The sequence below is a fragment of the Stigmatopora nigra genome, unplaced genomic scaffold (assembly GCF_051989575.1).
Source record: "Stigmatopora nigra isolate UIUO_SnigA unplaced genomic scaffold, RoL_Snig_1.1 HiC_scaffold_26, whole genome shotgun sequence".
In the NCBI taxonomy this organism is placed as follows: Eukaryota; Metazoa; Chordata; class Actinopteri; order Syngnathiformes; family Syngnathidae; genus Stigmatopora; species Stigmatopora nigra.
Window position 1 is genome coordinate 1972555 of NW_027551605.1, and position 27709 is coordinate 2000263.

The 27709-nt window shown below is 40.8% G+C and overlaps 1 protein-coding gene across 5 annotated transcripts; it reads right to left on the bottom strand.

The window, feature by feature from the left end:
* Positions 1-345: 345 nt before the first annotated feature.
* casp8ap2 (caspase 8 associated protein 2) lies at positions 346-27396 on the bottom strand. Of its 5 annotated transcripts, none has more exons than XM_077711457.1 (10): positions 27251-27396; positions 20422-20490; positions 19497-19562; positions 17168-17256; positions 15300-15374; positions 14215-14330; positions 10139-12375; positions 5137-7834; positions 2674-2773; positions 346-1013 (listed from the first exon to the last, which is right to left on the bottom strand). In XM_077711457.1, the coding sequence occupies exons 2-10, from the start codon at positions 20456-20458 to the stop codon at positions 951-953; spliced, it is 5481 nt and encodes a 1826-aa protein (XP_077567583.1). In that variant the 5' UTR covers positions 20459-20490; positions 27251-27396; the 3' UTR covers positions 346-950. The 5 variants fall into 5 exon arrangements, with proteins under 5 accessions (XP_077567583.1, XP_077567582.1, XP_077567584.1 ...); XM_077711456.1 differs by lacking the exon at positions 27251-27396 and adding an exon at positions 26984-27190; XM_077711458.1 differs by lacking the exons at positions 346-1013; positions 27251-27396 and adding exons at positions 1025-1355; positions 26984-27190.
* Positions 27397-27709: the final 313 nt, after the last annotated feature.

The following is a 27709-nucleotide window of genomic DNA, read 5'->3' on the forward strand; positions in this document are numbered from 1 at the left end:
GGGCCGCAAATTATTGTCCCGCGGGTCGCATTTGGCCCGCGGGTTTGAGACGCCTGCTCTAAATTGCCCCTAGGTATGAGTGTGAGCGTGAATGGTTGTTTGTCTCCTTGTGCCCTGCGATTGGTTGGCCACCAATTCAGGGTGTTCCCTGCCTCTGGCCCAAAGTCCAAGCTCCAGCACCCCCTACGATTCAAAGCAGTTCAGAAAATAAGATGAGATGATTTAGGATGAACGGAAGACTAAATTTTATACTCTTATTGACACTTGTTGGAGACAAAAAAAAAACTAGTGGGTGTAACTGAGCTTAATAGTGCTATATTATAATGAAATACATACAAAAAAAGGCACAAGAATTAACAAAACTTTATTTCAACCAATAAACTATATACATTATTTACAGTAGTAAATTCTGTGTTTTAATACTAAACAAAACACCGTAAAATTATTTATGTACGGCCACTTGAGCAAAAAAAAAGGGTCTGTTCTATAACAAAAGATTTTCACAAATAGTCAAATACAAGAAATAAGCTGAGGTATTGCAAGTTTTGAAGAAAGTTGTGACAAGAACTACTAAGGCTTTGCTACTTCCATAAAACTAAAGGACTTGTGTACATGTGCAACGGCAAGAGCAAAGAAAAAGGATGCATTGAGGTCTGTGGGAACCATTCATAAAAAAGAGATAAGATTTTAAACACTGATCTATTTTGTGATTACTTGCTGAACATTTCTTGTTGAGGAAAAATGTGACCATTTACACACAAATAATGTTTATACATTTGACATGTACAATTGAAAAATAGGGTGGATTGTTGTATTTTAGTTTACGATTGGAAGATTTAAATTTTAGATTTAAACTAACAATCGTACAACAGATATGACACCTGCATATATGTTTTACATACACTACTCTTGTAGATTGAAAAGAAAAAAAATAATGAAAACTTGGGTGATCAGGTATTCATATTGCCCTGTTTCTTGACAAGATTCATCAGCTGGTCAAATCTCTGAGAAATCTGGAGGGCAACAACAACAACAAAAAGGTTTGTAAACATTTTAAATTTTAATGATTTATTTATCCAAATCAGCTTAGAGTGTTGTGGAAAATATTAGACATACAGGAATACCACAATGCTCTTAATTTGGCATGCAACAGTATGGTTGAACAGGAAACAACATTGATGTATAACAAGGGCATGAAAAAGTGTGAATAGGCACAAGCATTTATATTTCTGTGAATCCCAGACTAAAATCCAAACTTATCGTGCAACAGCATAGAGCGCTGCCCATCTAGTCAAACACCAACTGGCCTCCTGTCACCTTTCTTTGTCCAATTACATTGACCTTGTGTGGGAACCCTTCACATGACAAAAAAAAAAAAAAAAGAAGCAAGCCTGAACACCTTCTTAAACTTGGAAATGCGACCATCCAATACAGTGAAAGCACGATGAAACTTAAATGTGGTATAAGGGCACATTGTTGAGTTTCTTTGCAATATACAAAATCGGTTTGGTCTGATTTTTCAAATTTTTATTTAAAGAGTGCTTAAAACGCACATTGTTGTCACAATGAAGCCCTAGAGTTGCCAATGCTTTCTGGTCCACTCCTAACACTTAAAAGTCAGTCGGTTTTCCACTTGAGATCGGACCAATACGACAATGCCTTTAATATGCACATTTCCTACATCTAAAATTGGAAAATTAGTTTTTTTTTTTTTAAATGAATCAATGCATTATTGGAACAGCGTGTATACTTTTTGCAAAAGTGACAAGTGGAAAAAAAAAACATCGTGTAAGAAATACATATTTATATCTGAAAAACGGTAATATAAATAAACAATACTGGAAGAATGTGGGGAGAGTGACCTATGATGAAAGCCTCCTGAGATAATGACCAGAGGGAAAGGGAGAGCCATTTGCAGCTGGGACAGGTCACAGGCTGCAGCAGCATCAGCCACAGCCAAAAGTTCAAGGTCCTTAGTGCAGAGCTAATTTATAATGCTAACATGTCCAACATTAGACCAGGTCTCATTAATGTATTACATTAAAATCCCTCATCCCTTCTTTTCAGCACTCTCTCACACCCCGGTCTACTCTGACGAAGTGAAATAGGAGCAAATCCAGAGTTGAGTTAATTCTGCCACAAGTCAGTGAACATCAGGAGGGTGCTCTTCTTTTACTCTCACAGTGTGGCAGAGACCTCACATTTCCAGTGTTAGCGGATGGGACCGAAAACTTTCTAGTCTCGTGCCCCTGATGCCGATTTATTTTTTTTTACTTCCAATCTGATCCGATTTTTTCAAAGATATGTTTTGCCGATACCATCCAGAGCCATCATTTTTCATCCAGTAAGAGTAATGCAAGAAATGATGTAACCATTTAATGAAAACCATAATTTTAGTATTAAAGTGTGCCCTGGTCGAACCTGAAGAAATGCTCTTGCTTTATACAATGCTCTGTTACCACTCAGCAGACATGTTTGGTGACTGGTTTCATTCACTGCAGTAAAAGCTTCACGGTACTGAAAACACCATGTTTGGATCAGGTTCAATCTTGTGACAAAATCTGATACTGTCCAATACCTGAAGATACTAGTTAATAATACAAAGCGTCCTTGTCTGCATGGGACTGTACAGTTTAAGTACATTTTGTTGGTGAAAAGAAAAATACAATTTACCTGTTCTGGTGTTTTTTTCAGCATATCCGACAGGGAAGCAAACGTTTTGCGGGAAGCACCTTTTGTTTTCAGTTGAACAAGGATAGCTCGATCTTCATCTCTGAAGCAGAACGTGTCACAAACATTTGGGTATCGTTAACTAGGATTCTTACTACATTTTATGTTGGAGAACTTTTTGCATGTATCCGAATTACCATATTTTCTCGCATATTAGCTGTCTCCGCGTATAAACCGTACCGTTAAAATAGCCTTAAAAATCGTAAAATTTTACAATGTCTCTCGAATGATTCACAATGATCACCTCCAAATTCATGGTTTTAATAGGGAGTACTAATGTTTTACTTTAAAGGTCAAATTTTAAGAAAAATACTCGTGCATGGCATTTTTTAGATACTGTATGAATCCAAAGGATCGTCTGCTGGATTGCACATCCCTAAAGGGTGTTGCATGCACGTAGACAAAAGGAAAGTCACGTGAGCAGTACAACTAGGAAGTGTGTTTGTTGCGTTCTAGTTTGTCATCCCTCTGTAAGATGACGGCACCCTGAGCGAGCAATGGCAGGCATAAGTCAGTTTTTTTCACATTTTATGCAATATACATTTTTTTTCTTGAATGTAATTCATGGACGTCAAAATAAATTTTGGTAAACGTTTTATCTATTTATCTTTTCTCTATTTTGAAATAGATTGGCTGCATTGTCTTGGGTTATAGCGTTTTGTCCTTGTCACCTTGCAGTTTTGGGCATGTCAGGTCTAATTTTTGCACATATAAGCCGTACCCTCGATTCAAGTCATCTTTTTTTTGCGAAAAATACAGCATATACGCCAGAAAATATGGTAATTTAAAGGAAAGAGGATTTCCTAACACTGGCAACAATATAAACAACAACATATTCCTTGGGGAAAAAAATGTGTCACTTTTACAATCAACTCCTTTTCCCATAAAAGGGGCACACAAATTTTTGGTCTTAGTTGGGGATCTTGGTTGTTATTATCATGAGCAAGGTCAACATAACAGGTGTCAAACCCATTCTACAAAGGACCAAGTAGGTGCAGGTTTTCCTTCCAACTGAAACAACAAAGGCTGTTTGACCAATTAGGTTTCAGGTGAAGCAAGCAGCACCTACCTGCAATCAACTAAGTACATACATTTGAAAGAGAACAGATTGGTGCCAGGGTGACATTTTATCAGTTGGTAGGAAAACCTGCACCCACCTGGCCTTTTCTTGGAATCGGTATGACAGCCTTTGTCGAAAGAATTCTTTGTCTGAAAACTTCACACTGGATGGTCCAAACCTGGGATTGAACCCAATCTCAGGGCTCTGAGGCTGACAGGCTAACCCAGGCATGGGCAAACTACGGCCCGCGGGCCACATACGGTTAGGCTTTTTAATCCGGCCCGCCGACGTTGCCCAAATAATGTTTTTTTAAATTTCCCCAAGATGCCGTCGTCATGCAGAAGCCAGTGGCAGCAGTAGCACTGTACACTCTTATTTGTTTTTCGTGCTTTTACAGCCCCTTTATCTTTTTTTTTAAATTACATTTTAATATTTCTAAAAATATTCCTTTTTACTTTACTTTGTAGTACTTTATACTTTTTACTTTAATGATGAGTGATGAATATGTTAATACTTTAGTCCTTTTTTCTGTTTATGTTTTATGTGTACTGTTAACGGATGAAGTTTTTTTAATGTATCATATCTTGCGCTGACCCGGCCCATCTGTCAAATTTTTAAAGTCAATGTGGCTCGCGGGCCGTAGTTTGCCCATGTCTCAGCCAACCACTCTTCCACCTGGCTGACAGGCTAACCACTCATCCACCTGGCTGACAGGCTAACCACTCATCCACCTGGCTGATAGGCTAACCACTCATCCACCTGGCTGACAGGCTAACCACTCATCCACCTTTTCATCACAGTTTTATCCAAAGGCAGTTTTTAAAGTAATTGAAGGAGTAAAGGGTCCAACTGGGAAATTATTCAAATTGTTTTTTTCAAAACTCAAAATCTGGACTATATATCTTCTGACTATACAAACTGAAGATTGGTTCAAATTTTTCATCATGACTTTGAAATTTTGGAAAAGGTTAGTACAGATATGTCATAGATTTTTTTTAAATTCAGAAAATATTAAACTGTTGATAATTTGTCTCTCTAAAAACAGTACAATTTTCAATGTTCTGCCAAAAATGATCTAAACTGGTTAAAGATGGTAAAATACAAGTTGTGTCCAGAAAGTTATGTTCTCCCTCGCTCTCTCCCTCAAACTCCCAAACTCACCTTGCCTCTCTCTCATTAAATTTGATAATTTTGGTAAACCCGAGTAACCTGCTAAAGGAATTTAGTCTGATTTCACTTCAGATTGTGAGACCAGAGATGAACTCACTATTTTTCCACAGTAAATATTAACATCTGGCTTCAGCAATGTGTTTTACTGTATGTGTGCAATGATATTAGAAACTGACCTGGTCCACGCCATCACCAAGGTTCCTTTTTTCTTGATGACATTCATGGCAGACAAACTATTGGGGGATGAAGATAAGGTTTGTGGGTCAACATCATTTTTGGAGCTAATGGCAATGTCTTCAATACAATAATCTTGATCTCTTCTTGTTCGCTTATCTTTTGATTGCTCATGGTTATATTTCCGTTTTTTACTTTTCTCACAAGGCTCATCTTTTTTTGTGAGTTTCTTTCCAGTTTTATATCCCGCTGTTCTCTCCAATTCTCCCTCCAAGTGAGAAAGGTTTGCAACATTTTGACTTTTCCATTTTGTCCTTTGGCATTGAGTTTTGCGTTGAACCAAAGGTTTGAAAGAACTTGATCTTGTTTGTGAATCAAAAGAAATAGTCCTTGTTTGACACAGGGGATTTGGACTGTTGTTACTCATATTCAAGTGTGGCTTGGGGTTTTCATCATCCAGACTGGGGGTTTTGATGGTGTGTCCTGATGAATGACGGCATTTTAAAAAGGTTTCGTTGGAATTAGTAATTTTTGAAATAGTTTTTGAAGAATCCATCACATTGTGTAAGTCCTCTCTCTCTGAGTTAAGAGTCAAATGCTCCGCGCGCACAAGGTTTCTGTTAATTTTCAAATCTTTAGTCGAACGGATATCAATGGACTCATTTTGACATATCAAAGGGATTTCTGAATGTTCAGACACACTGCATTCTGAAGATATTACTTTAGATGGGGAAGAATATTCATGCATTTTGTCCAAAAAATGTTTTTCTTGACTTTTCTGAATTGCAACATATTTTCCAATTTGATTATCCTCGCTTACTGCCTCATATGAGCTTTCATCTTTGGAAAGAGTGATCCCCTGACGGATCTTCAAAATGAAATGTTTATTGGACTTTTCCATCACTAGCGCATGCATGGGCAATTCTGGCTTCAATATAAAAGTATTGACAACTGTCTCTGAAGGCCTGCTGTTGCTAGATCCAAGGCTGGAGTTGTCTGTGTCAAGAGCCAGGTGGATGTCTTGTTCAGTAGCATCTTCACCATCTAGAAGAGCATCCTCACCAATGTGAGCACTGATGACACTATCCGGAGTGGCTAAAGGATGGATGCCAGATGGTGGGAGAAAGCTCAAATTGCTTTCAGACTTTAGTGGTGATGGATTAGTTAGGGATACTGCAAGATCTTCAGATAGAATACAAGGATTACACTGTGACAAAATGCTGGATTGTAGTGTTACTTGATTCTCAGATGGGATCTCAAGTAGGCAGTTTTCATCAAATAAGGCAAGATTTGGTTTTACCTGAGCTTGGCCCTGTGGTGTCATCTTCTGAAGAGTAATGCTGGACTTTGTACTAAAATGTTTGGGAGAATTTAATTTTGTTGGGGAAAGAAATTCAGATGAGTAAAATTTATTTGGGGTTGTCATGCTGAGGACTCGTTCCGCAGTCTTTTTTGGAGTTGCTAGAGCCCATAATGTGCTTTCACCTCTTTTTTCATTGGTTTCAAGCAAGTCAGCCCCTTGCAAGAGACACTTAAATATTTCTCCCATTTGAGAATCTCTTACCAGGTTAAATGTCAAACTAGTAGCTTGTTGCTCTGTAAGTAGTTCAAAGTCACTTTTTTCAAACACTGATGTGCTTTGAGAGGCTACAAAAGTAGTCATTTTGTGTTTCCCTGAGATTGAAGGCTCACGAGGAGAAAGATGATCAACTCGTGAATGATTATCAATATCATTTTGTGTGTGTTTTTTTTTCTTCTCATTTTCTGTGGGGTCAATTCTTATGTCTTTGCCTCTACTACCGAGACCTGTTTCATAAGGAGCACCAAAGGGCTTCAGTTGATTCATGCTCATTAATGGAGCCTTTAAATCTTTTAGAGATTGCGTTCTCGTATAAGGATGTCTGAAAGGTTTTTCAGTTTCATGCATCTTTTCTTCAGGTAATGTCTGTGCTGGACTACAAAAGCTTTTCAAAGTCATGTAGATATCCTTGAGCAAAAAGTCAACCTGATTATCTACAAAGACCCACAACTTTTGCTTCAAGTCAACAGCTTGTTGCTCAAAGATCCGCTTCACAATACCATTGTCAGCTACTTTGTCAAAAAACGATACTATTAATACTTTCAGCTTTGATTTCAGATCCATAGCTTGACAGCATATTTGAGCAAAATGGGCCCCATCCAAGAATTCCAAAAAAGACTCCCTAAAGTTCTCCATCACACCACAGAAACTTTTCCTCGGAAATGTTTTGTGAAGCTTCATGTATTTCTTTCGGATTACCAAGCGAACTGTTGTGAACATTTCCATTACTTCTTCTATTGTTGAAAAAGAAGCCTTGGATGACGTTGGACAAACTGTTTTAAAACGACTCTTGTTACCAGGACTTTGTGTTGATACATTTCCTGTTGTAGTCATTTCATCTGAAGCAACACATGTTACTTTTGATATGTTCTTCAAAAGATTTCCTCTATGTCTGAGTTTTTCTGCCACCTTTAGACACTTGGTTGTATTAGGTGATTTTCCATCCTCAGTTCCAGTTCGAATATCCTCTTCCGCTTGCTCAGTGTCAGAAATATTGGAAGGCAGTCCTGATTGTTTGACCTCAAAGTCCTGCTTTTCATTTTTTAGAGGACAGCCTGGATATTTATTTTCTTTGTTTAAATGCAAGTTTTTGTTTCCATCATCAGAAACAGCTGAGAACTCTGTGCAGGAAAGAGAAGACAAAAACTAGTCAATTGGTCGCTTAGAAAATGCAAATAATGGTACCTCTAATAACAAAATAAATTTGTTCCAGAAGTAAGTTTTGTAACGTAGATTTTTCAAGTAGACGAGTAAATTCGCTAATTTGGTTTAACGTCCTCAAATGATAAAAATTTACCAATTTGGCATGAAAGATGTGAAAAACCAAAAAGAGGAAACCAGAAGTTCAATTTAAAAAAAAATTAAACCATTAAAATGAATAACAAACATAAAAACCTATTTTTTATTGTTATTGAAGAGCAAGCGCATGAGAAGTGAGAGGTCGAGGCAAAAGTTTGACAACCCACATAAACTGACAGAACCCCGTGAATACAATGGACAAATAACGGAAAAGACAGACTCATGGAGTTTCTTCTGAACTGTCACCATAAACAACTCAAGTTCTACACCTAGGACCTAATCAAGACCTATTACTACTACTTTCACGACTTAGTATTTATTATTTTGACCACTAATCGATCACTATTTTGGGGTTATTTATTTATCATTACTATTTAGTGATTATTTATCAATAATATGTATTGATTTCTATGTGTTTGCCTGTTTGTTATAGCGTCCAGCCTCAGCGAGCTTTGCAACTAGGCGCTGAACGTCTCCAAAACCGTGGCACCATCCTGGGCTTCTGACGGAACAAGCCCATCTCCGTTCTGCTGACCTCACTTGAACTACTGATTTCTTATTTTTTGATTGTCCATATAATATATTGATTGTGTCTGCTTGTTTGTTGTGTCTCCATAGACTCAGCAAGTGGTGCGACTTGGCGCTGAACCTCTCCAAAACCAACCATGGAATTCATCCTGGACTTCAGACGAAATAAGGGTGCTTGGATTGGATTGGATAACTTTATTCATCCCGTAATCGGGAAATTTCTTTGTTGCAATAGGAAGAGGGTGAGGATGCAGGAATAGAAAAGGCATTATACACAAATGGGTACTTAATAGTAAGTTAATAAATAAATACATGAATAAATATATAAATAGGTAACTGTGTTGGTGAGATATATATATATACATACACATACATACATATACAAGCACATCTACACTGTATCCGAAATTCGGGAGGTCCTAACCCACAGCCTTTTTGAGTTAAAGAGCCTGACGGCTGATGGGAGGAAGGATCTGCGGAAGCGCTCCTTCCTGCGATGAGGGTGTAGCAGTCTATTGCTGAAAGAGCTTTGGAGGGACTCCACAGACTCATGCAGGGGGTGGGAGGTGCTGTCCATGATGGACCTCATCCTGGTCAGCATCCTCCGCTCTCCCACTTCCTCCACAGAGTCCAAAGGACAGCCCAGAACAGAGCTGGCCCTCCTGATCAGCTTGTTCAGCCTGTTCCTGTCCCTCTCCGTGCTCCCACTTCCCGCTTCTCTCTTCTGCCATCACGTGGACTACTTATTTAGTGATTTATTTGTCCGGCTGCAGTTATTTGTGCACTATGTGGTGAAAGCTTTAAATCTCATTATATTTGTATTATGACAATAAAAGAATTCAATTCAATTCAAGGAACAGCTATTTCCAGGTCAATGCAGGCCTGTCGGGTGTGGCGATTGGAGATAGAGTTGCTCTCCGAACACCTTGCTATCATGGTAATGTCAAAATAAAATACAGGAAGCGCATTTACAATTCAGGGCCATTTGATTTTTCTGGAGATTTTGCGTTTCATACTTAAGATTTTTTTTTCTCTATCTTGAAACAAATTTTTCCAATTGAGGCTTTTTGTAAACTGAATATTTCCTATGTATACGAGAATACTCAAGACAAAACCCTTTTATCACAATATGCAGTTAAAATGAAAATATTAACTTCATATTCAATATTGGCAGTCGAGACCAAGATGGTTTTTCATTCAAACACTCAAGCACTGAAATAAAACATTACATACCCTCTGATATGGTTGTGTAGGGGGAACCAATCTATGAAGAAAATATATGGCCTACCCACCCACCTCTTCCAAAACTCCCTACTGTAAGAATAATTGAGGACACAGAAAGAACTCTCATTGAACAATTGCAGTAACGACAATACCTCAATTGGCTTATTCAATGAGTATCCGAAATTCAAAAACATTTAATGCGACAAACTAGTGCATCTTTTTTTTTTTCATTCCCATGTTCTTGAAAATCTGTAGTTCACAGATGCAAAATAAAAGAATGAAAGAATCATGGATTGGCAATTTTAGGCATTTGTAACCAAAATTATTTTAAATACCAGGTGATAGTATATCAAATGTATGAACATCAACATTACCTTTTTGTAAACTTTTGATATGGTCGAGCTTTCCATCAACAAGGTGATGGCTTGTATTCATTAGGTGGACTGGACTCCTCAGAGGGCTGATCGCATCTGGGATTCTCTTGATATGGCAAAAAGTGTTCATCATGGAGTCTTCATCATGAAGTAATGGCTTTGAACTGCAAGGCTCCATTTTTTTTGTGTGACTATCTTCGCCAGAGCTTTCCCTCAGTGTGTCGGTAGGTGCGGAATGATTTTTGGGTGGAGCAATTTCTTCTGTTGTACTGCTCACCTTTGACACCCCAATGTAGTCAACAGATGAACTTGGGGAATTTACAGTGCCTGAGCTCCCAAAGTCCTCCTTATTTATTAAAACAGGAATTGTCTCAGGCAACCTATGTTCCTGTTGCCCAACCAATTCCAAACATATAGTACTTGATACAGTATTTGTATCTTTGGAATCATCCTGAGCACTGCATGTATTCTGTGCAATAGTGGTAGTAGAAAAAGAAGGTTTCACTCCTGGTTCAGAGTCATAAGATAAGGTGATGTGATGTGGCTGCTGACTTTGTGGGCTTGTTTCTATGTCATGATTGAGAAATTCATTTTTTTGCCTGTCTGGAGATTTCTTCAATTTATCTGGCAAATTGGTGCCCAGCGTTAGCCCTTTGGGACCGTTTCTTACTAAAGCGACAGACTGTGCAAAATCAATACATTTATATTTGGATCTTTCATTGTCTAATTGTTGTAAAGGACTGCTTGGCTGTTTAGTGTCAACCTTTCCAAATTTGTGACATCTGTACTCAGTTAGATCTGCTTGTTCATTTGAATCTAATTGGCCGTTTTGGATGAATTTAGTTCTGGCGTCATCATTCCTATGTATTTCCAATTGAGAACTATTGTCTTTGGATATTGGTGTTTGCTCTATATCCATGCAATTAGCTGCCAAATCTATAGATTGTCCAGAAGTGCCTTCTGCTTTATAGTAGCTTGTGACATTTTCTTGAACATCTGCCCCTTGCAACGTTTTGAACATTGCGGCTTCATCATATTCTGTAGTTGCCTTTTTTAGATTGTTTTGTAATCCATTGCCATCAATTTCACCACTGAGATTTATATCATCTTTTTCAATTTGGGGATTAATCACAGTACTTCCACCCTGCCTGGTGTTGTTTGATACTGGATTTTTAATTGGTGAAAGGGTTAAATTTAGTTTTTCCATGAAACACAGTTTACTGTTTTGATAACTGTTCTTAACTGGCTCTTTTACTGATGTTTTCAGTCTTTTTAGTTGTTTTTCATTTTTAACAATGTGTTTAGCGCTGCAGGATTTTTTGGGTGGTTGAGTTTCACCAAGTGTGATTCTCTCAGACTCTCCCTTATGTCTACTGGAATTGTTTTCTTCATGTGTTCTGTTTCCCTTCCACTGGTAATCTTTTGGCAGCCTATCCGATTGCTTCTCTTTGGAGAAATCAGTGAAGCTTTTGGCTCGCTGAGATGTAGAATACCTCATCTGGTCTTTAGAAATCAAATGTTCCAAGCATGACCTACCATGTCCATCACTAATCTTGATTTTTTTATGAAATCGGCGATAGTCGTCTGTGGAGCTACGATGAGCTGAATGATGGGTTTTTCTATGTCTTCTTTCTCGACTACTTCCTTGACAGGAATCTGAGAAATATAGTACTTGTGAATTATTGATTGGAGGACAATGTTCCTTTACCGTTTTGCTTTCCTTGATTTGATGTGTTCTGAAGTTATGTCTTCTTCGAGTGTCTGTGTCTAATTTATGAGGGTCGTGTTTGTCAATTGTTTGAGTGTATGTTTTGGAAGAACTATTGCTGTACTTGTTGTCTATGGTAACAACATGTGTTTGACATTTGTCTTCTCTGGTTTTATGCATATCTGACAAATGATGTTTGTTTGAAGAAGGTATGGTTGGGTTGCTGAAAGAATGCTTGTTCCATTTTTCAGTTACTAGACAATGTTCACTTGATGAAACTTTAGAATGACTACATGACGAGACTTCGGGCTCATTGCACGATGCACTAGCCTTGTTGTTGGGAGAATCTTTTTCTCTTCTTTGGGATTGATATATCTTTGAAAGATCTATATCCCTTGATAAAGTTGATTGAGCAGATAATGGGGGGTGGCTGGGTGCAGGAGATTTTGGAATACTCTTCATCGAGAAGGTGAGAGCTTGGCTGGAGGAGTTTTGCCCTCTATAAAGAGGATCGCGACCTTTCCCTGACCTGTGGAGAAATGCTTGAATTATATACTGAACATTTTAACTAATGTAACAAGGAAATGGTTCTGCTTTGTATTCATTTTTTATTCATCTCAAGTGCTATAGGGTCCATTTCTGAAACGAGAAGAAAAGGCAGCGGAATTTACATCTCTCGCTCTCTCACATCTCTCTCTCTCACTCTCAATCTCTCTCTCACACTGTCTCACACTATCTCTTGCTTTCACACACTGTATTTCGCGCTATACCTCATTCACGCTCTCTCATTCTTTGTCTTTCGCACTCTATCTCATTCACGCACTCTCATTTCTCTGTCTGTCCTGCACTCATTGTCTGTTGCTCTGTCGCACACTCTCTCGCCCGCTTTCGCCCGCCCGCCCGCTTTCGCCCGCCCGCCCGCTTTCGCCCGCCCGCCCGCTTTCGCCCGCCCGCCCGCTTTCGCCCGCCCGCCCGCTTTCGCCCGCCCGCCCGCTTTCGCCCGCCCGCCCGCTTTCACCCGCTCTCGCGCTCGCCCGCTCTCGCGCTCGCCCGCTCTCGCCCGCTCTCGCGCTCGCCCGCTCTCGCGCTCGCCCGCTCTCGCGCTCGCCCGCTCTCGCGCTCGCCCGCTCTCGCCAGCCCGCTCTCGCACTCGCCCGCTCGCTCTCGCACTCGCCCGCTCGCTCTCGCACTCGCCCGCTCGCACTCGCCCGCTCGCTCTCGCCCGCTCGCTCTCGCACTCGCCCGCTCGCTCTCGCACTCTCGCTCTCGCCCGCTCGCGCTCGCTCTCGCCCGCTCGCTCTTGCACTCGCCCGCTCGCTCTCGCCCGCTCGCTCTCGCCCGCTCGCTCTCGCCCGCTCTCGCACTCGCCCGCTCGCTCTCGCCCGCTCGCACTCGCCCGCTCCCTCTCGCTCTCGCCCGCTCCCTCTCGCACTCGCCCGCTCCCTCTCGCTCTCGCCCGCTCCCTCTCGCACTCGCCCGCTCCCTCTCGCACTCGCCCGCTCCCTCTCGCCCGCTCCCTCTCGCACTCGCCCGCTCCCTCTCGCCCGCTCCCTCTCGCCCGCTCCCTCTCGCACTCGCCCGCTCCCTCTCGCACTCGCCCGCTCGCTCTCGCACTCGCCCGCTCGCTCTCGCCCGCTCCCTCTCGCCCGCTCCCTCTTGCCCGCTCCCTCTCGCCCGCTCCCTCTCGCACTCGCCCGCTCCCTCTCGCACTCGCCCGCTCCCTCTCGCACTCGCCCGCTCCCTTTCGCCCGCTCCCTCTCGCACTCGCCCGCTCCCTCTCGCCCGCTCCCTCTCGCACTCGCCCGCTCCCTCTCGCACTCGCCCGCTCCCTCTCGCACTCGCCCGCTCCCTCTCGCCCGCTCCCTCTCGCACTCGCCCGCTCCCTCTCGCACTCGCCCGCTCCCTCTCCCTCTCGCCCGCTCCCTCTCGCACTCGCCCGCTCCCTCTCCCTCTCGCCCGCTCCCTCTCGCACTCGCCCGCCCCCTCTCGCCCGCTCCCTCTCGCACTCGCCCGCTCCCTCTCGCACTCGCCCGCTCCCTCTCGCACTCGCCCGCTCCCTCTCGCACTCGCCCGCTCCCTCTCGCACTCGCCCGCTCCCTCTCGCACTCGCCCGCTCCCTCTCGCACTCGCCCGCACTCGCCCGCTCCCTCCCGCACTCGCCCGCTCGCTCTTGCCCGCTCTCGCAGTCGCCCGCTCTCGCACTCGCCCGCTCTCGCACTCACCCGCCTGTTCTTTTGCTCTCTCGCCCGCCGGCCCTCACTCGCGCTCTCTGTCGCTCGCTCTCAGTCACTCGCTCGCCCGCTCTTTCATGAGTTTCTCTCGCGCTCTGTTCCTTTACCACACTCCCTTTCTCCTTGTTAATACTCACAACTGGTTGAGCCTCTGAATCTCAGCATCCTTTCGTATAACCTCTTGTTTTGCTGTCCGTAAAAGTGCAGAGATATTCTTTTTGAGATGAAAGTTCTCCGTGTTTAGCCTTTTATTCTTATTTAAAAGAAAAAAACAATAACAAAATGTTTACATCCAACTCAAAACACTTATCCGAACAGATACTTTTCAACTTCTAGACAATTGTGAATAAGATTGAGTTATTTATGAAAGTGATGTCGTAACCTTAAATTACCATATTTACTCGCATTTAAGCTGGCCACGCATATTATCCGCACCACACATTTTTCAATTTGAAAAAATAAATCTATCTTGATGAGAACCTGATGCTTTCAAATTTCAGAAATTACAATGCATTGACATCTAAATACATTTTGTTTAGCATTTTATCTCTTTTCTCTTTTGCCTTTTTTAAAATAAATGACCGTATAGAGTGCTGTCGCTAGCGTCGTGACGTCACGACATCATTTTGTTGTGACATGGCGCCGTCAACTAGCAATTTCGTGCATATCGTGTTTTATATGGGAGTAATTATGGTAAATCTGGCGCACTCAGTTTGCGTAGGGTGTACATAAAAAAAAGGACAAACAGTAAAGAGCAGAATTATCAAGTTAGGATTACCAGAGCTGCCAACCTCCGTTAACTCCATTTCAAGAGTACCCTTGTCCCATTTCAGTATTATATTTTATCAGGAATGCATGAGATTCACACTAAATCTAGAATATAAAATGTAAAGAAATAAAATGACATTGGACAATTCAAATATTAATAATAATATCAAAATATTAAATGTTAAAAAAGTTAATTGTTACTTTGTTTTTAAAGTTGTTCAATACTTTCCTTTTCATTTTAACATGCATACAATTAAACTTACGCAGAGTAGTAGTTGGGATTTTAAACAAAAAATATACTATTGACAGTAGTGGCAAAGAATTGGAGGGAGCGAAACAATACATTTTTCCTGGAGGTAGCAAAAGGAAATAAATGAGAAGCACTGTCTTAAATAAATTATAAGTCAAGTGGTGTTGTGCAAAAGCTACAACAAGAGATAGAAACATCACAAACCTGTAGCTCCATCAGTTCAAGTCTTCTGTGTAAATCTTGAATTTGGTTTTGCGCTGCTTGGAAACAGAACTTCAGCTGCAAGCATTAAAAAAGGAATGTGCAATGATTGGTCAGCTGACTGCAACTTTTTCCATTTAAACCATGAACGAAATTGAGTGTCAATTGTGTAAATTTTAAGACTTTTCTAGGATTTTTTTGGACTATAAGGTCCATGTGACTACACAAGCCACAGCCACAAAATTAACAGGAAAACTATTTGTTCACATGCAGATATATATAGGCATAGATATACATATATACAGTGCTACCTTGAACTACAATCAGCTCCATCTACGCCACGATCGAGATATGATGAAAATTCCGATCAAATGATTCGCCCTAGATACGATCAAAATTTAGAGATGCGACCAAGCCAGGTGGCCATGGCACTGTCTTGCCACATCTCTTTCGTGTATAAAATATATCTAATAGCACGGAGCGGAGCTTTGCATTTCCGCCCCCTGGATTTTTTCCCCACGTTGGTCAATGCATATACAGTGGGACCTCGCTACTCTTGCGGTTCCACCATCGCGGCCTCAGAGTTTTGCGCGCTTTTTTAAAAAAAAAAAAAAAAATATTACATTGAAATTCACCGAGCCGATCCGGGGACCGTGCACCACGTCGGACTTATTTTTATGAGACACCGCCATTTGACTATGTCTTTTTTTCATCCTTTTTTTCTGAGAACCAGGAAATTCACCGGGGCTTTTCCACCGAGCCTATCCGAGGATAGTGCATCTTCGGATACATTTCTCTGAGACACCGCCGTTTGACTTTTTGATTTTTCATGAGAACCAGGAAATCCACTTTAAATACACTTTCACGTTTTATGGAGGTCTATTCTAACACTGTGACATTTTCTGGGCGTTTATTTTAATACCTTTTCACGTTTTATGGAGGTCTATTTTGATACACTGACGTTTTCTGGAGGTTTATTTTAATACACTGACGTTTTCTGGAGGTCTATTTTATTACAGTTTCAGGTTTTATGGAGGACTATTTTAATACAGTTTCAGGTTTTATGGAGGTCTATTTTAATACAGTTTCAGGTTTTATGGAGGTCTATTTTAATGGTCTATTTTATGGAGGTCTATTTTAATGTTCTAGACCCTCTATTGCTTTTGTAAACAGACAACATATTTTAGTTATAACATGAATTTCACTCTCTCTTTCTATCGGTATTCTATATGGTGAACTGTGTACAGGGGGGGTTAAAAAAAATAAAATAAAAATTAAGCATTTTTGAAGGGGCGCCACTACTTCGCAGATTTTCAGTTATCGTGGGTGGTCCCGGTCCCCATTAACCGCGATAACCGAGGTCCCACTGTACCACATTTACATACAAAGTAAACAACAATGGATCAGCAGTATTCCAAAGAAACTGCGACCATTGATCATAAACATTAAGCGCAAAATAATTGAAAAATATGAGTGGTGTACGTGTCACCGAGCTTACTCGGCAATACGAAAAGAATACGTCAAACACCACCATCCTTAAGCAGAAAGACGCAATTAGGGAGAAGAAGCCTTCCAAAGGACTGTCGACTGCGCGTCTGTATCTCTCTGTCTCTCTCTGTCTCTCTCTGTCTCTCTCTGTCTCTCTCTGTCTCTCTCTGTCTCTCTCTGTCTCTCTCTGTCTCTCTCTGTCTCTCTCTGTCTCTCTCTGTCTCTCTCTGTCTCTCTCTGTCTCTCTCTGTCTCTCTCTGTCTCTCTCTCTCTCACACACACACACACACACAGTGGGGCAAATAAGAATTTCAAAATAAAATGTGATTGGAAAACATTCTTTTTCCTAGCAGTCAGGAGGATAGAAAAATAAAATAACCAACCTCGGTGTAAGATGATTCTCTTCCCTGTTGTTCCTCTGTTACAATTTCTTCGTATAGATCCATTGATTCTTTCAGCTGCAAAGGACTCGCTGTATTAAAAAAAAAGGTCTGAATGTTAAGAACTACCGTATGTATGGTGCTCGGAAGTTTTGCCGGTGTTTTGGTCGCCGGTCTTTTGGTCCAGGGTAAAGACATTGAAATCGTGGAGAATTTGAAGTACCTGGGTGTTCACCTCAACAACAAACTAGACTGGTCCACAAATATATACAACTACATATACAACTACACATAACACTACACATACAACTACACATTCAACTGGTACCCGACCATTTGGTCACCCGGACGTTTGGTCGTCCAGAGGTTTGGTCGCCCGGAGGTTTGGTCGCCCGGAGGTTTGGTCGCCCGGACGTTTGGTCGCCCGGAGGTTTGGTCGCCCAGACGTTTGGTCGCCCGGACGTTTGGTCGCCCGGACGTTTGGTCGCCCGGACGTTTGGTCGCCCGGACGTTTGGTCGCCGGACGTTTGGTCGCCGGTCATTTGGTCACCAGACAGAGAGCTTATATTTTACTGCTTCAATAAAAACACCATCTGAAAATTAGCTTTGTCTTTTTTTAATAAGTACATTTTACTTATTGCCTTTTGTTTTAATGTCAAAGTTCCGGGATAAAAGTATATTAAGAGGTATTTGTTTGATAAAAATGACCATCTAAAGTAGTAGTAGTAGACATTTAGATATTAAACTCTTGCAAATATAATTTTGAGAGCTAGTTTTAACAGTACTTAGAAATTAACGTCTCTCTCATGAATCAACAGTAGATATTTAGATAATAAACTCTTTCTCACATGAATCAATAGTAGATATTTAGATATTAAACTCTCATGAATATAATTGTGAGAACTGGTTTCAACAGTACTTAGACAGATATTAACCTCTCTCTCATGAATCAACAGTAGATATTTAGATATTAAACTCTTGTTGAGAGCTGTTTTCAACAGTACTTACTCTCTGTCACCATTTGACTGGCGAACAGACGTCCGGGGCGACCAGACGTCCGGGGCGACCAGACGTCCGGGGCGACCAGACGTCCGGGGCGACCAGACGTCCGGGGCGACCAGACGTCCGGGGTGACCAGACGTCCGGGGCGACCAGACGTCCGGGGCGACCAGACGTCCGGGGCGACCAGACGTCCGGGGCGACCAGACGTCCGGGGCGACCAGACGTCCGGGGCGACCAGACGTCCGGGGCGACCAGACGTCCGGGGCGACCAGACGTCCGGGGCGACCAGACGTCCGGCGACCAAACGTCCGGCGACCAAACGTCCGGCGACCAAACGTCCGGCGACCAAACGTCCGGGGACCAAACGAAATTTAAAATGTCCAATCACCCTACCATGCATGTTTTTGGAATGTGGGAGGAAACCAGAGTACCCGGAGGAAACCCAGGCCCTGTGTTGGGTTTATTATATGTGCTTCGCTTTCATTAAGTCTTTACATTATTATATATTGGAAATGCCTTGTTTAACTTAGCATATTGACGCTGGATGGGGTCTCTTTGGGGCATCTGCTTGCGGCCCTGATGAGCAGACGGATCTATCAAGTTGGACTTATCAAAATTGTTTAGAAACCCTGGCTTCTAACATGGATCCAATGACTGTTGATTGTTTGATTTGGATTTAACTCGACCCTTTCCCCAGATACAAGTTTGCAATGAAGATGCTGAAATTGTTGTTGATTAGCGGATGGCTATCAATCAACCTCCGGTATTACTCGCTTATTATTTTAAATTGTGATGCTCGTTTCTCTTGATACGGAATTGTTTTGCCGAATGGAGGCTTGTTTGTTTAATTTCCAATGGAGTTGTTTTTGAGTTCCGACCTTTATTGTTTTTAATGCATACCTCATATGCCAAGATTGTTGCAGTTGTTTTTGGCCTACGCAATTGCATTAATCAATAACCTTGTAATTGTTTTGATTTGATGCCTTTAATGGGCAGGAGAAAATGCCGCTCGCCAGAATCATTTGTGACGAGGACGAAGTCAGAATGGTTTCTCTCTGGCAAGTAACACCAGAGATGTGCAATTGATCGATGTACACATTAATAGATGTCTTCCTTGTATTGTTTTATTATATTAAAGTATGATTATTAATGAACCTAATACCCAGGGAGAACATACTAATTCCACACAGGTGGATCAACCTAAATTTGAACCCAGGACCCCAAAGCCGTGAGGCCAACGTGCTAACCAAGCGGGACGCTTAGTGCTTAGTTTAACATCATTATATGTATGTAACATAGGACATGCATATTTAATATGTGATGATTTTACCTGAACTGCTCAAATGATTGAGATTGAGGCCATCGTAGATATCTACAGAATCTTCACTGGTACCATCTATAATTCAAAAATTGCATGAGAATGTTAAGAGAAGCTTAAAACAATAAATGAACACATTTAAGAATACAACAACAAAAACCATTTCAATTTTGTGTAAAGGCACTGGCTTTAAATGTTATTTTAGGAATTCTAATGTCACTAAATTATAAAGTATGTATGCATAAATACATACACAAATATACATGCACCCATCCATCCATCCACGTACGTATGTATGTATGAATTTACGTATGTATTTAAATACGTATGTATGTATGGGAGTGCTTTTGTTTACGTCATCGTTTTGCAATTTATCTTGGGCTCAATGAATGCCTCGGATGACCCAGAACGCTTAGGAGGCATTTTAAACGCTGACTCAAAATCCAAACAAAGCTGGAATAAGCTCGGCGTAGTCCGCTTAACTCACGAAAAAATAAGAGAATGCAAGCCTTTTATATTATTCGGCCGTCACTCTTTTTCTACGGTGTAATATAGCTTATTCTACAGCGCTGTGTGATACCCAATTCAGGCCTAAGAACCAGAGTTCTGACTTACATAATTTTAATCCTGTCTTCTGCTTTGGAGTTTTAGGGTGAATTTTGACATTATTATGAAAGTTTTTTTTTTAAATAATTAACATTAAAAAAACGCGATATACTGAAGCCGCGAATATTAAAATCGTGAAGCATTGAAGGATTACAGTAATAGTATATGAGCACCCATGGTTTTAACTTCTTGTTCAATTATTAAGACAAATTCTTGTTAAAGACCTGTAAAGTCCTGCAACGTGGCATTCTCCACAACCTTCGACCAAAACAAGGAAACTCTAGGAAAAATCTCTACACATCTCTCTGTAAATGCAATATATTATACGTACAGACAGGAGCCACAAGGTTGCTGCTGCTGCTCTCCATTTTTCAACAGAGCACTGTCGCACACTTTATACCTGAAAATTATGAAATAATATTAAGTTTTCCACTTGCTTAAACTGTGACATTTTTTAAACAGAACAAAAATGTAAAAGATGTGTACATATAGTTAAGTGCTGTGGAAGTGAAGGCAAAACCATAAACGACCAGGAACATTTATGTTCACATGCTCACTCAAATTATTCATTAAGTGTAGATCAGGGCTTGGGAACCTCTTTGACCATGAGAGCCATAAATAATTGATATTTTTCAATGTAACTCTGACAGCCATAGATATAATTAAAAGCAAAATTAAATGGGTGCATTCTTTCTTTTTAACAAAAATTGAGTGCGAACGCGATGCTCTTATTGGTGCGTTCGGGACTCAGCTTTCTCACAAGTGGGTTCCACATTTTAGCTGACAGGTTTGCAAAGAGTCATATGCACCTATCAAAAGAAACATATCAGGCTCACGAGCCATGGGTTCCCAACCCCTGGTGTAGACTACTGTCATTCATTGAATAAACAATTATGCCTGCTGAAATATTATCTGTTGGTTACGCAGTTTATAAATAGTGGCTTTACGGTAGTATTATTGAACGAAATACTGACCTCCGAGTTCCATTTGTTTGTTATTTTTGTAAATAAGTTACTAACTCCATAAGCATAAAATACAGGGGCACTTCTATTTACGTATGTTTTCTTTACAAGAAAGATAAAGCAGAGGAGAAGCAAAAATTGATATCGCTCTGTTTAATAGTTTATCTTGAGTCCTCTCTCTGAACTTAGCAGGCAATATAGGCTCACTTGCCACTCATCTCACTCATAACTAGTACTGAGGGATATAAAGATACCTACAATAATAAAAAAAAATCATCATCAATAATAATACAAATGTTCGATAAATTTGATAAAATTAAGATGTAATTACACCACCCAAATATCAAAAAAAGAACAGGGCGCTGATATGTGAACACTTAATTGTTCCTGATCATTCAGGAGATGAAGAAGATGGTGAGCAACAGCTGATTGTTTAGCTCTGTTAAATTAGCAGTGATAGCAATAGAGTGGCATACACAGGACATGAAAGAGTGTGGTTTATCTGTACTTATGAATGCACGTCAGAGACACTGAGCACAGACAGAAAATTTCCCGAATACGGGATGAATGATCCTCGAGAGCCCCTATCCGGTCTGTTTTCAATTTCTCCCTCCACCAATACACCTGAATCAAATAATCTGGATCGTATCAAGCTTCTGGACAGTTTGCTGATGAGTTGATCATTTGATTCAGGAGTGGCAGAGGAGGGAGATATGGAAAACAGACTGGATAGGGGCTCTCGAGGACCACCCCTGACATTAAGGATTTACCCCATGCAAGCAAATTCTGAAACCTTTACACAAAGTAAATAATTCTTAACTAGGCTTCAAATGGGTCAAGTTTATCAATTTTAATTGAAATGCCCATATGTGATATAGATTTACAAAGGTTCTTTTTGTGAAGGTGGAAATAGTCTGCTTGCCAACGGTGAGGACTACAGAACTTAGAAGTTTCAAATTTAAAAAAACAAAAGATGTGATAGTTATTGTGATAATTATTTATATCAACTGGTATTATGTTTTGAATTGAATGCTTTAATTGTCATTATACAGGTTAAATGAGATTTAAAGCTTTCACCACATAGTGCACATAACAACAAACTGACAAATAAATATTCAATAATTAATTAATAAATAAATAAGTAGTCCAAGTGAGGTCAGTAGAGCGAGAGCGCACCACTCGCTGAGTCTATGGATGCAACAACAAACAAACACAGGTATTAATATATAGTACATGTCCTACGTGTAATGAGAAATAAATAATCACAATAGTAATAGACAAATAAGTGGTCAACATAAGAAATAAGTAGTATAAGTAGGAGTAATTGGACTTTGATTTGGTCCTAGGTGCAGAACTGGAGTTGAGTAAGGTGACAGCTCTTGGGAGGAAACTCTTTGATTCTGTTTGTCCTGGCTGTTATGGCTCAGTAGCACCTTCCAGAGGGCAGTACTTTGAAGTGGTGGAAGCCAGGGTGCATATTGTCTTTTATAATGTATATAATGTGGGGGGCAATCTTATGGATCGTGTTGTTCACCCAATCTCGGCAGTCTTTTCCTGCCGGCTTCTGTGCAGCTTGAGTGCCACACTGACACAGTGTAGGTCAGCAAGCTTTCAATGGCAGACCGGTAGAAGGTCACCAGTAGGTTGGTGTTCAGTTGCTCTTTCCTGAGTACTTTCAGAAAATGTAGCCTCTGCTGCGCCTTCTTGACGAGTGCTGTGTAGTTTGCCTCCCATGTGAGATCATCAGAGATATGGACTGGGAGAAGTGACACTTCAGACCAACCATTCTATCTGTTATTATGGGGAAATTGAGATCCCTCCACAACAAGATGGAAGAGCTGTCGGCACTTACCAAGCCGGAAATGGAGTTGAGGAGTTGTACTCTGCTACTGTTGATTCTTCAGCTCCAGACTACTGGTGGACTGTGCCGATACGCTTGGAAGAGTGACTCTGAATATTTTAAACCTCTCTCACTCTGCAGAAATTCACTCCTACTCGACATCTTGTGTCTGTATCCTTATTTGCTACTGCAAACAAGATGGCGCCACTCAAGTGGCAACGAGTACCAGTAGCTCCTGATCGTTTTGTGTTTTTGATGCTTTTCTCACTTTTATTTTAATTGTATTTTGGTACAATGGTACCTCGACATACGGTCGTAATCCGGTCCAAGACTGAGATCGTATGTCGAGGTTTTCGTAACCCGAGCGAACGTTAACCATAGAAATGAATTGAAAACAAATTCATTTGTTCCAACAAAAACACCAAAAACAGGATATCGGATTGGATTTTTTTTTTTATTTCAAAATATTCTGAAAATGATGCACACAATGGTTCTCACAATAGGATAACGCACGACAACTTCCCAACGAGAAAGTCTTTAAAGAAAGATCGCGGGAGCTTCTTTCCATGAGAATAACAGGAAATGCAATAGCTGAGCTTACTCACGTATTTATTGTGGGTAATGAAGTTTTATTCTGAGAAAAAGTGCGATTGCCTATGGGTGTTGTGTGCACTAGTATACTTCATTACCCAGAAAGCGCTCTTTTTGCCCGTGCATGCGCATTGTGGGTTTCCAGGTCGTAACTCGTCTGAATAAATGTTCAGTCCTCGTAGATATAGTAGTTATACACAAAAGAGATGCGGCAAAAAAGACAGTGCGCTACAGTAATAAAAAAGCTTCATGTCATGGCCACCTGGCTTGGTTGCATCTCGAAATTTTAATCGTGAGCGAATTATTCGATCGAAAATTCAGTCGTAAAACAAGCATTGGATTGGATAACTTATTATAACGTATTCGGAAATTTCATTGTGACAGTAGCAAGAAAAGGCATAGTTATAAGTCAGACAGTATAGTCGCAAGGCCGCAGACCAACAAAGTACAAAGGAAATCAAAGTCAATGGGATCATTAAGAATCACCAAATCAAATCATTATGACAGAAAAGCAGCAAAAACATGAAACGAGCAAGAGTGGACGGAGCTACTGCCACCGGCTGTCATTTGAACGGCGCCATCTTGGGTTCGGTAGCAAAAACGGACAGACTCAAAAAGACGTTGTAAAGTTGGACAAAAACTGGAAACACACAGGAAGTCTTCCACAAGATGTGGAACTTCTGCAGACTGGGACCGAGGTAGATAATATCCAGAGTCGCTTTTCCAACCTTATCCGCACAGTTCCTCAGTGGTCTAGAGCTGAAGAAAACCGCAGCAGGGCAGAACTACTTGACTCCGTTGCTGGTAAGCGCCGACAGCTCTTCCATCTTAACCCAGGATAGAATGGTTGGTCAGAAACGTTGCCTCTTCTCCCGGCACTTTTGTTGCTCCGAAAGTACTGCGGCACCAAGGTGTTGCTCACTCTGCTGCGTATTGTAACAGCTAATCCCATGTGTGTGAGAGCGTAGACATGGCTGAATGGTTCCAAAAAATAAGTAGCCGAAAGAAGGCAGACTAACAGAACAAGGAAAGTTGTAAAAACATTAAAGTAAAAAGTATAAAGTACAGAGTAAAGTAAAAAGGAATGTATTAAGAAATATTAAAATGTAATTTAAAAAAAAGAGAAGGGCTGTAAAACACGAAAAACAAATAAGAGTGTACAGAGCTACTGCCACTGGCTCCCGCGTGAATGGAGCCATCTTGGCAATATTTGTATGACGAGCTGTTGTATGACGTGGTACGACTGTATTTTGTTTTTTTACATAGTTCGACAATGTCTTGTCTGTCTTGCCACTGCAACCAAGAAATTTACCGAATGAAATAAAATTCTAACCTAACCTAATTATGGCACAACGGGAAAAAAAAATCAAGTGGAATTTTGTTTTATTTCAAAATCAAGGCTACTCGCGTCTGGCCATTTAAAGCATGTTTAACTAGGTTTGGACGGCACCTATGTACCTATGTAAGATGGCTGTGCCCGAGCAAGCAGTGAGGGGAACATGAGTTTTTCACATTTCATGCAAGATACACACATTTTTTTACTTGAATTTCATTCATAAACAAAATAATTTTTGTTCAGCATTTTATCTGCTTATCTTTTCTCTATTTTGAAATGAATGAAAGTATCAGCCGTCATCGCTTGCGTCGTGATGCAACGGCGCCATTTTATCGTGATGTCATCATGTCACGGCGCCATCGACTTGCAGCTTTGCATGTTGTGTTTTTATGCACATATAAGCCGTACCCTCAATTCAGTCATCAATTTTTTTGTCCGACAAAAGCGGCTTATATGTGAGTAAATACGGTAGCTCCCTCTTTTTTTCAAGGTGGCTTAGTGAAGCGTGGATGGGGGTGGTCATTGAATTTTGGTGGATCTGTTCAGCCGATATGCAAACTGATGCAGTTCGTGGATGAGGGGAAGACAGGCTTTGATGTGTTTCAGTATCAATTCTTCAATGCACTTAGTGATGATAGTTGCCCAGATTGTTAGCAGGTGACTTCTTGGGTACAGGGATGATTGTGGCCTATTTCAGACAGGCTAGGACGGAGGCTTGTTCAAGCGAAAGGTTGAAAATGTCTGTGATAACTGGTGCTAGTTGATTAGCACAGGCCTTTGCCTGGTATTCCATTGAGTCCTGTGACTGGGTGGTGGTCTTGGGACTCATAGCGCTCAAAAATTGTTTAGGTTCTCTGCCAGGGCGAGATCTGAGTCCGCAGGAGTTGCAACTTGGCCCTTGTAGTTGGGTATGGTCCGTATGCTCTGCTTTATCGTTCTGGCATCGTCAAGTTGCCCTTGTATCTTGCCTTTGTAGTCTGCTTTGGCAGCCTTAATGCCTCTATTCAGGTTGGCGCAAGCTGCGCTGTAGATTGCCCTGTCACCGGATCTGAAGGCTGCATCACAGGTCTAGAGGAGTGATCGGACCTGGCTGATCATCCACGGTTTCCGGTTTGGGTACACCCGGATTGTCTTCTCCACAGTGACCATAGCTATTCAGTACTTGATGTAAGTCAGCACTGTGTCTGTGAATATTCCCGGGTCCTCATGGTCGAAACCTTCACCTTCAATTGATCATTATAACATTTTTTCTCGTATATCCCAGGTTGAGTGAGAGCATTCAGGCACCTTAGCCTCATTGACACCTATTTACAGTCAAGAGCTACACATCAGCCCTTGCCTCCATGAATGCATCACGTCACCACACAAAAGTGACGCTACAACACACTTCCTGTATCTGGTATTTTTTACCTTTAAAAATGTTTCATGCTAGTTTTGAGTCCCCGATTCTTCATAGCTGTTTCTCAAGTTTTTCCTCAGTGTGCCTAACACAATTTAAAGTTGTGAGTTTGGTTAAGAATACAAATATATGTATTATTAGATTACATATTGTGAGGAATTGGGTGCTAATGTTGAGGAACGATTTAAATGTTCTTTTGCTGAGAGGACCGAGGCACAAGTTAGGGAATTTAAATATAAAGTACTGCTCTACCAACTCAAAATCTAAGTAATTATTCATAGCTGCTTTTCAAGTTTTTTCCTGTGTTGACATCAATTTAAAGTTGTGGGTTTGTTATTGTGCAACGTATACAAATATATTTATTGATTAGAGTACATATTGTGATGAATTGGTTGCTAATGTTGAGGTATGATTTAAATGTTCTTTTGCTGAGAGGACAGGGGGACGAGTTAGAGTACTGCTCTACCAACAAAAAAAATCAAAGTTACGGAAAAAGTTCTAGAACCAAATAATTTAGAAAATTGAGCTACCACTGTATTTCATCATTTTGCTCCGGGTCTTGCATAAAGAAATAACCACGATGAAACTGTCATTCATTAGCGGGTTATACATAAGATTCCAAACTGGAAACTCAATTCTTTAGATTATTAAGAATTCTTACGGAATTAGAAACAAAAACAAAACAACTTTACGTTCGACTGTGCTGTCACATGATTGTCACCAAACCGCTTTTCAAAACTCTCGAAACCGGCACGGCTTTCAAACCTGATGTTGTAGCGATCCACTTTCAATCGGCCTGATTATTTTGATGCTGGAACAAACATGTTCCTATTGCATTATGAAAAATCTGATATAGAACCACCATCTTCGCCAAAAGGGATCCGAGATAAAGAATAACTTGCTTGTTTTCATATTGTTTTACAGACCGTAGTTTCAGGAGAATGGCGCGCCAAAGCCTTCACACAGGAAGTAAAGACGCATCTTCCTGCGGAACCATGCACCTAATACACTCATGAAAAGTATCATACTTACTGTTTTGGCCGTATAACTCATACTTCCACCAATTCGACAGGTATTGATAAATAAGATGATTATCTCAGATTCGTAGTTGTTAATAGTAAAATCATCTCATCTCAACTCATCTGTAAAAGATTTCTCTTCCTCCGTCGCTTGCTGATTTCGTCATCGCCGGGTGGCGACCCCGAAAAAGCATCATTATGTTTTACACAGAAAAGTGAAAATAAACTTTTGCGGGCTTTTCAGACACTATTTATAGGTACATTTTGAACATTTCCCCCACCCAGTATTTTTTATTTAATCTCCAGTTTTCATATTATTAAAGCCATTTTTGTGTTTAAAAATCCCCAGGTATTTTTTTATTTAAGATCAGTAATTTTATTTCATCATTTAATGTCGTTTACCAGAAATGTGGTCTCATGTCTGGGCAGATTAATTATTTGAAAATGATTCTAAGTCAAATAGGTCCTAGCT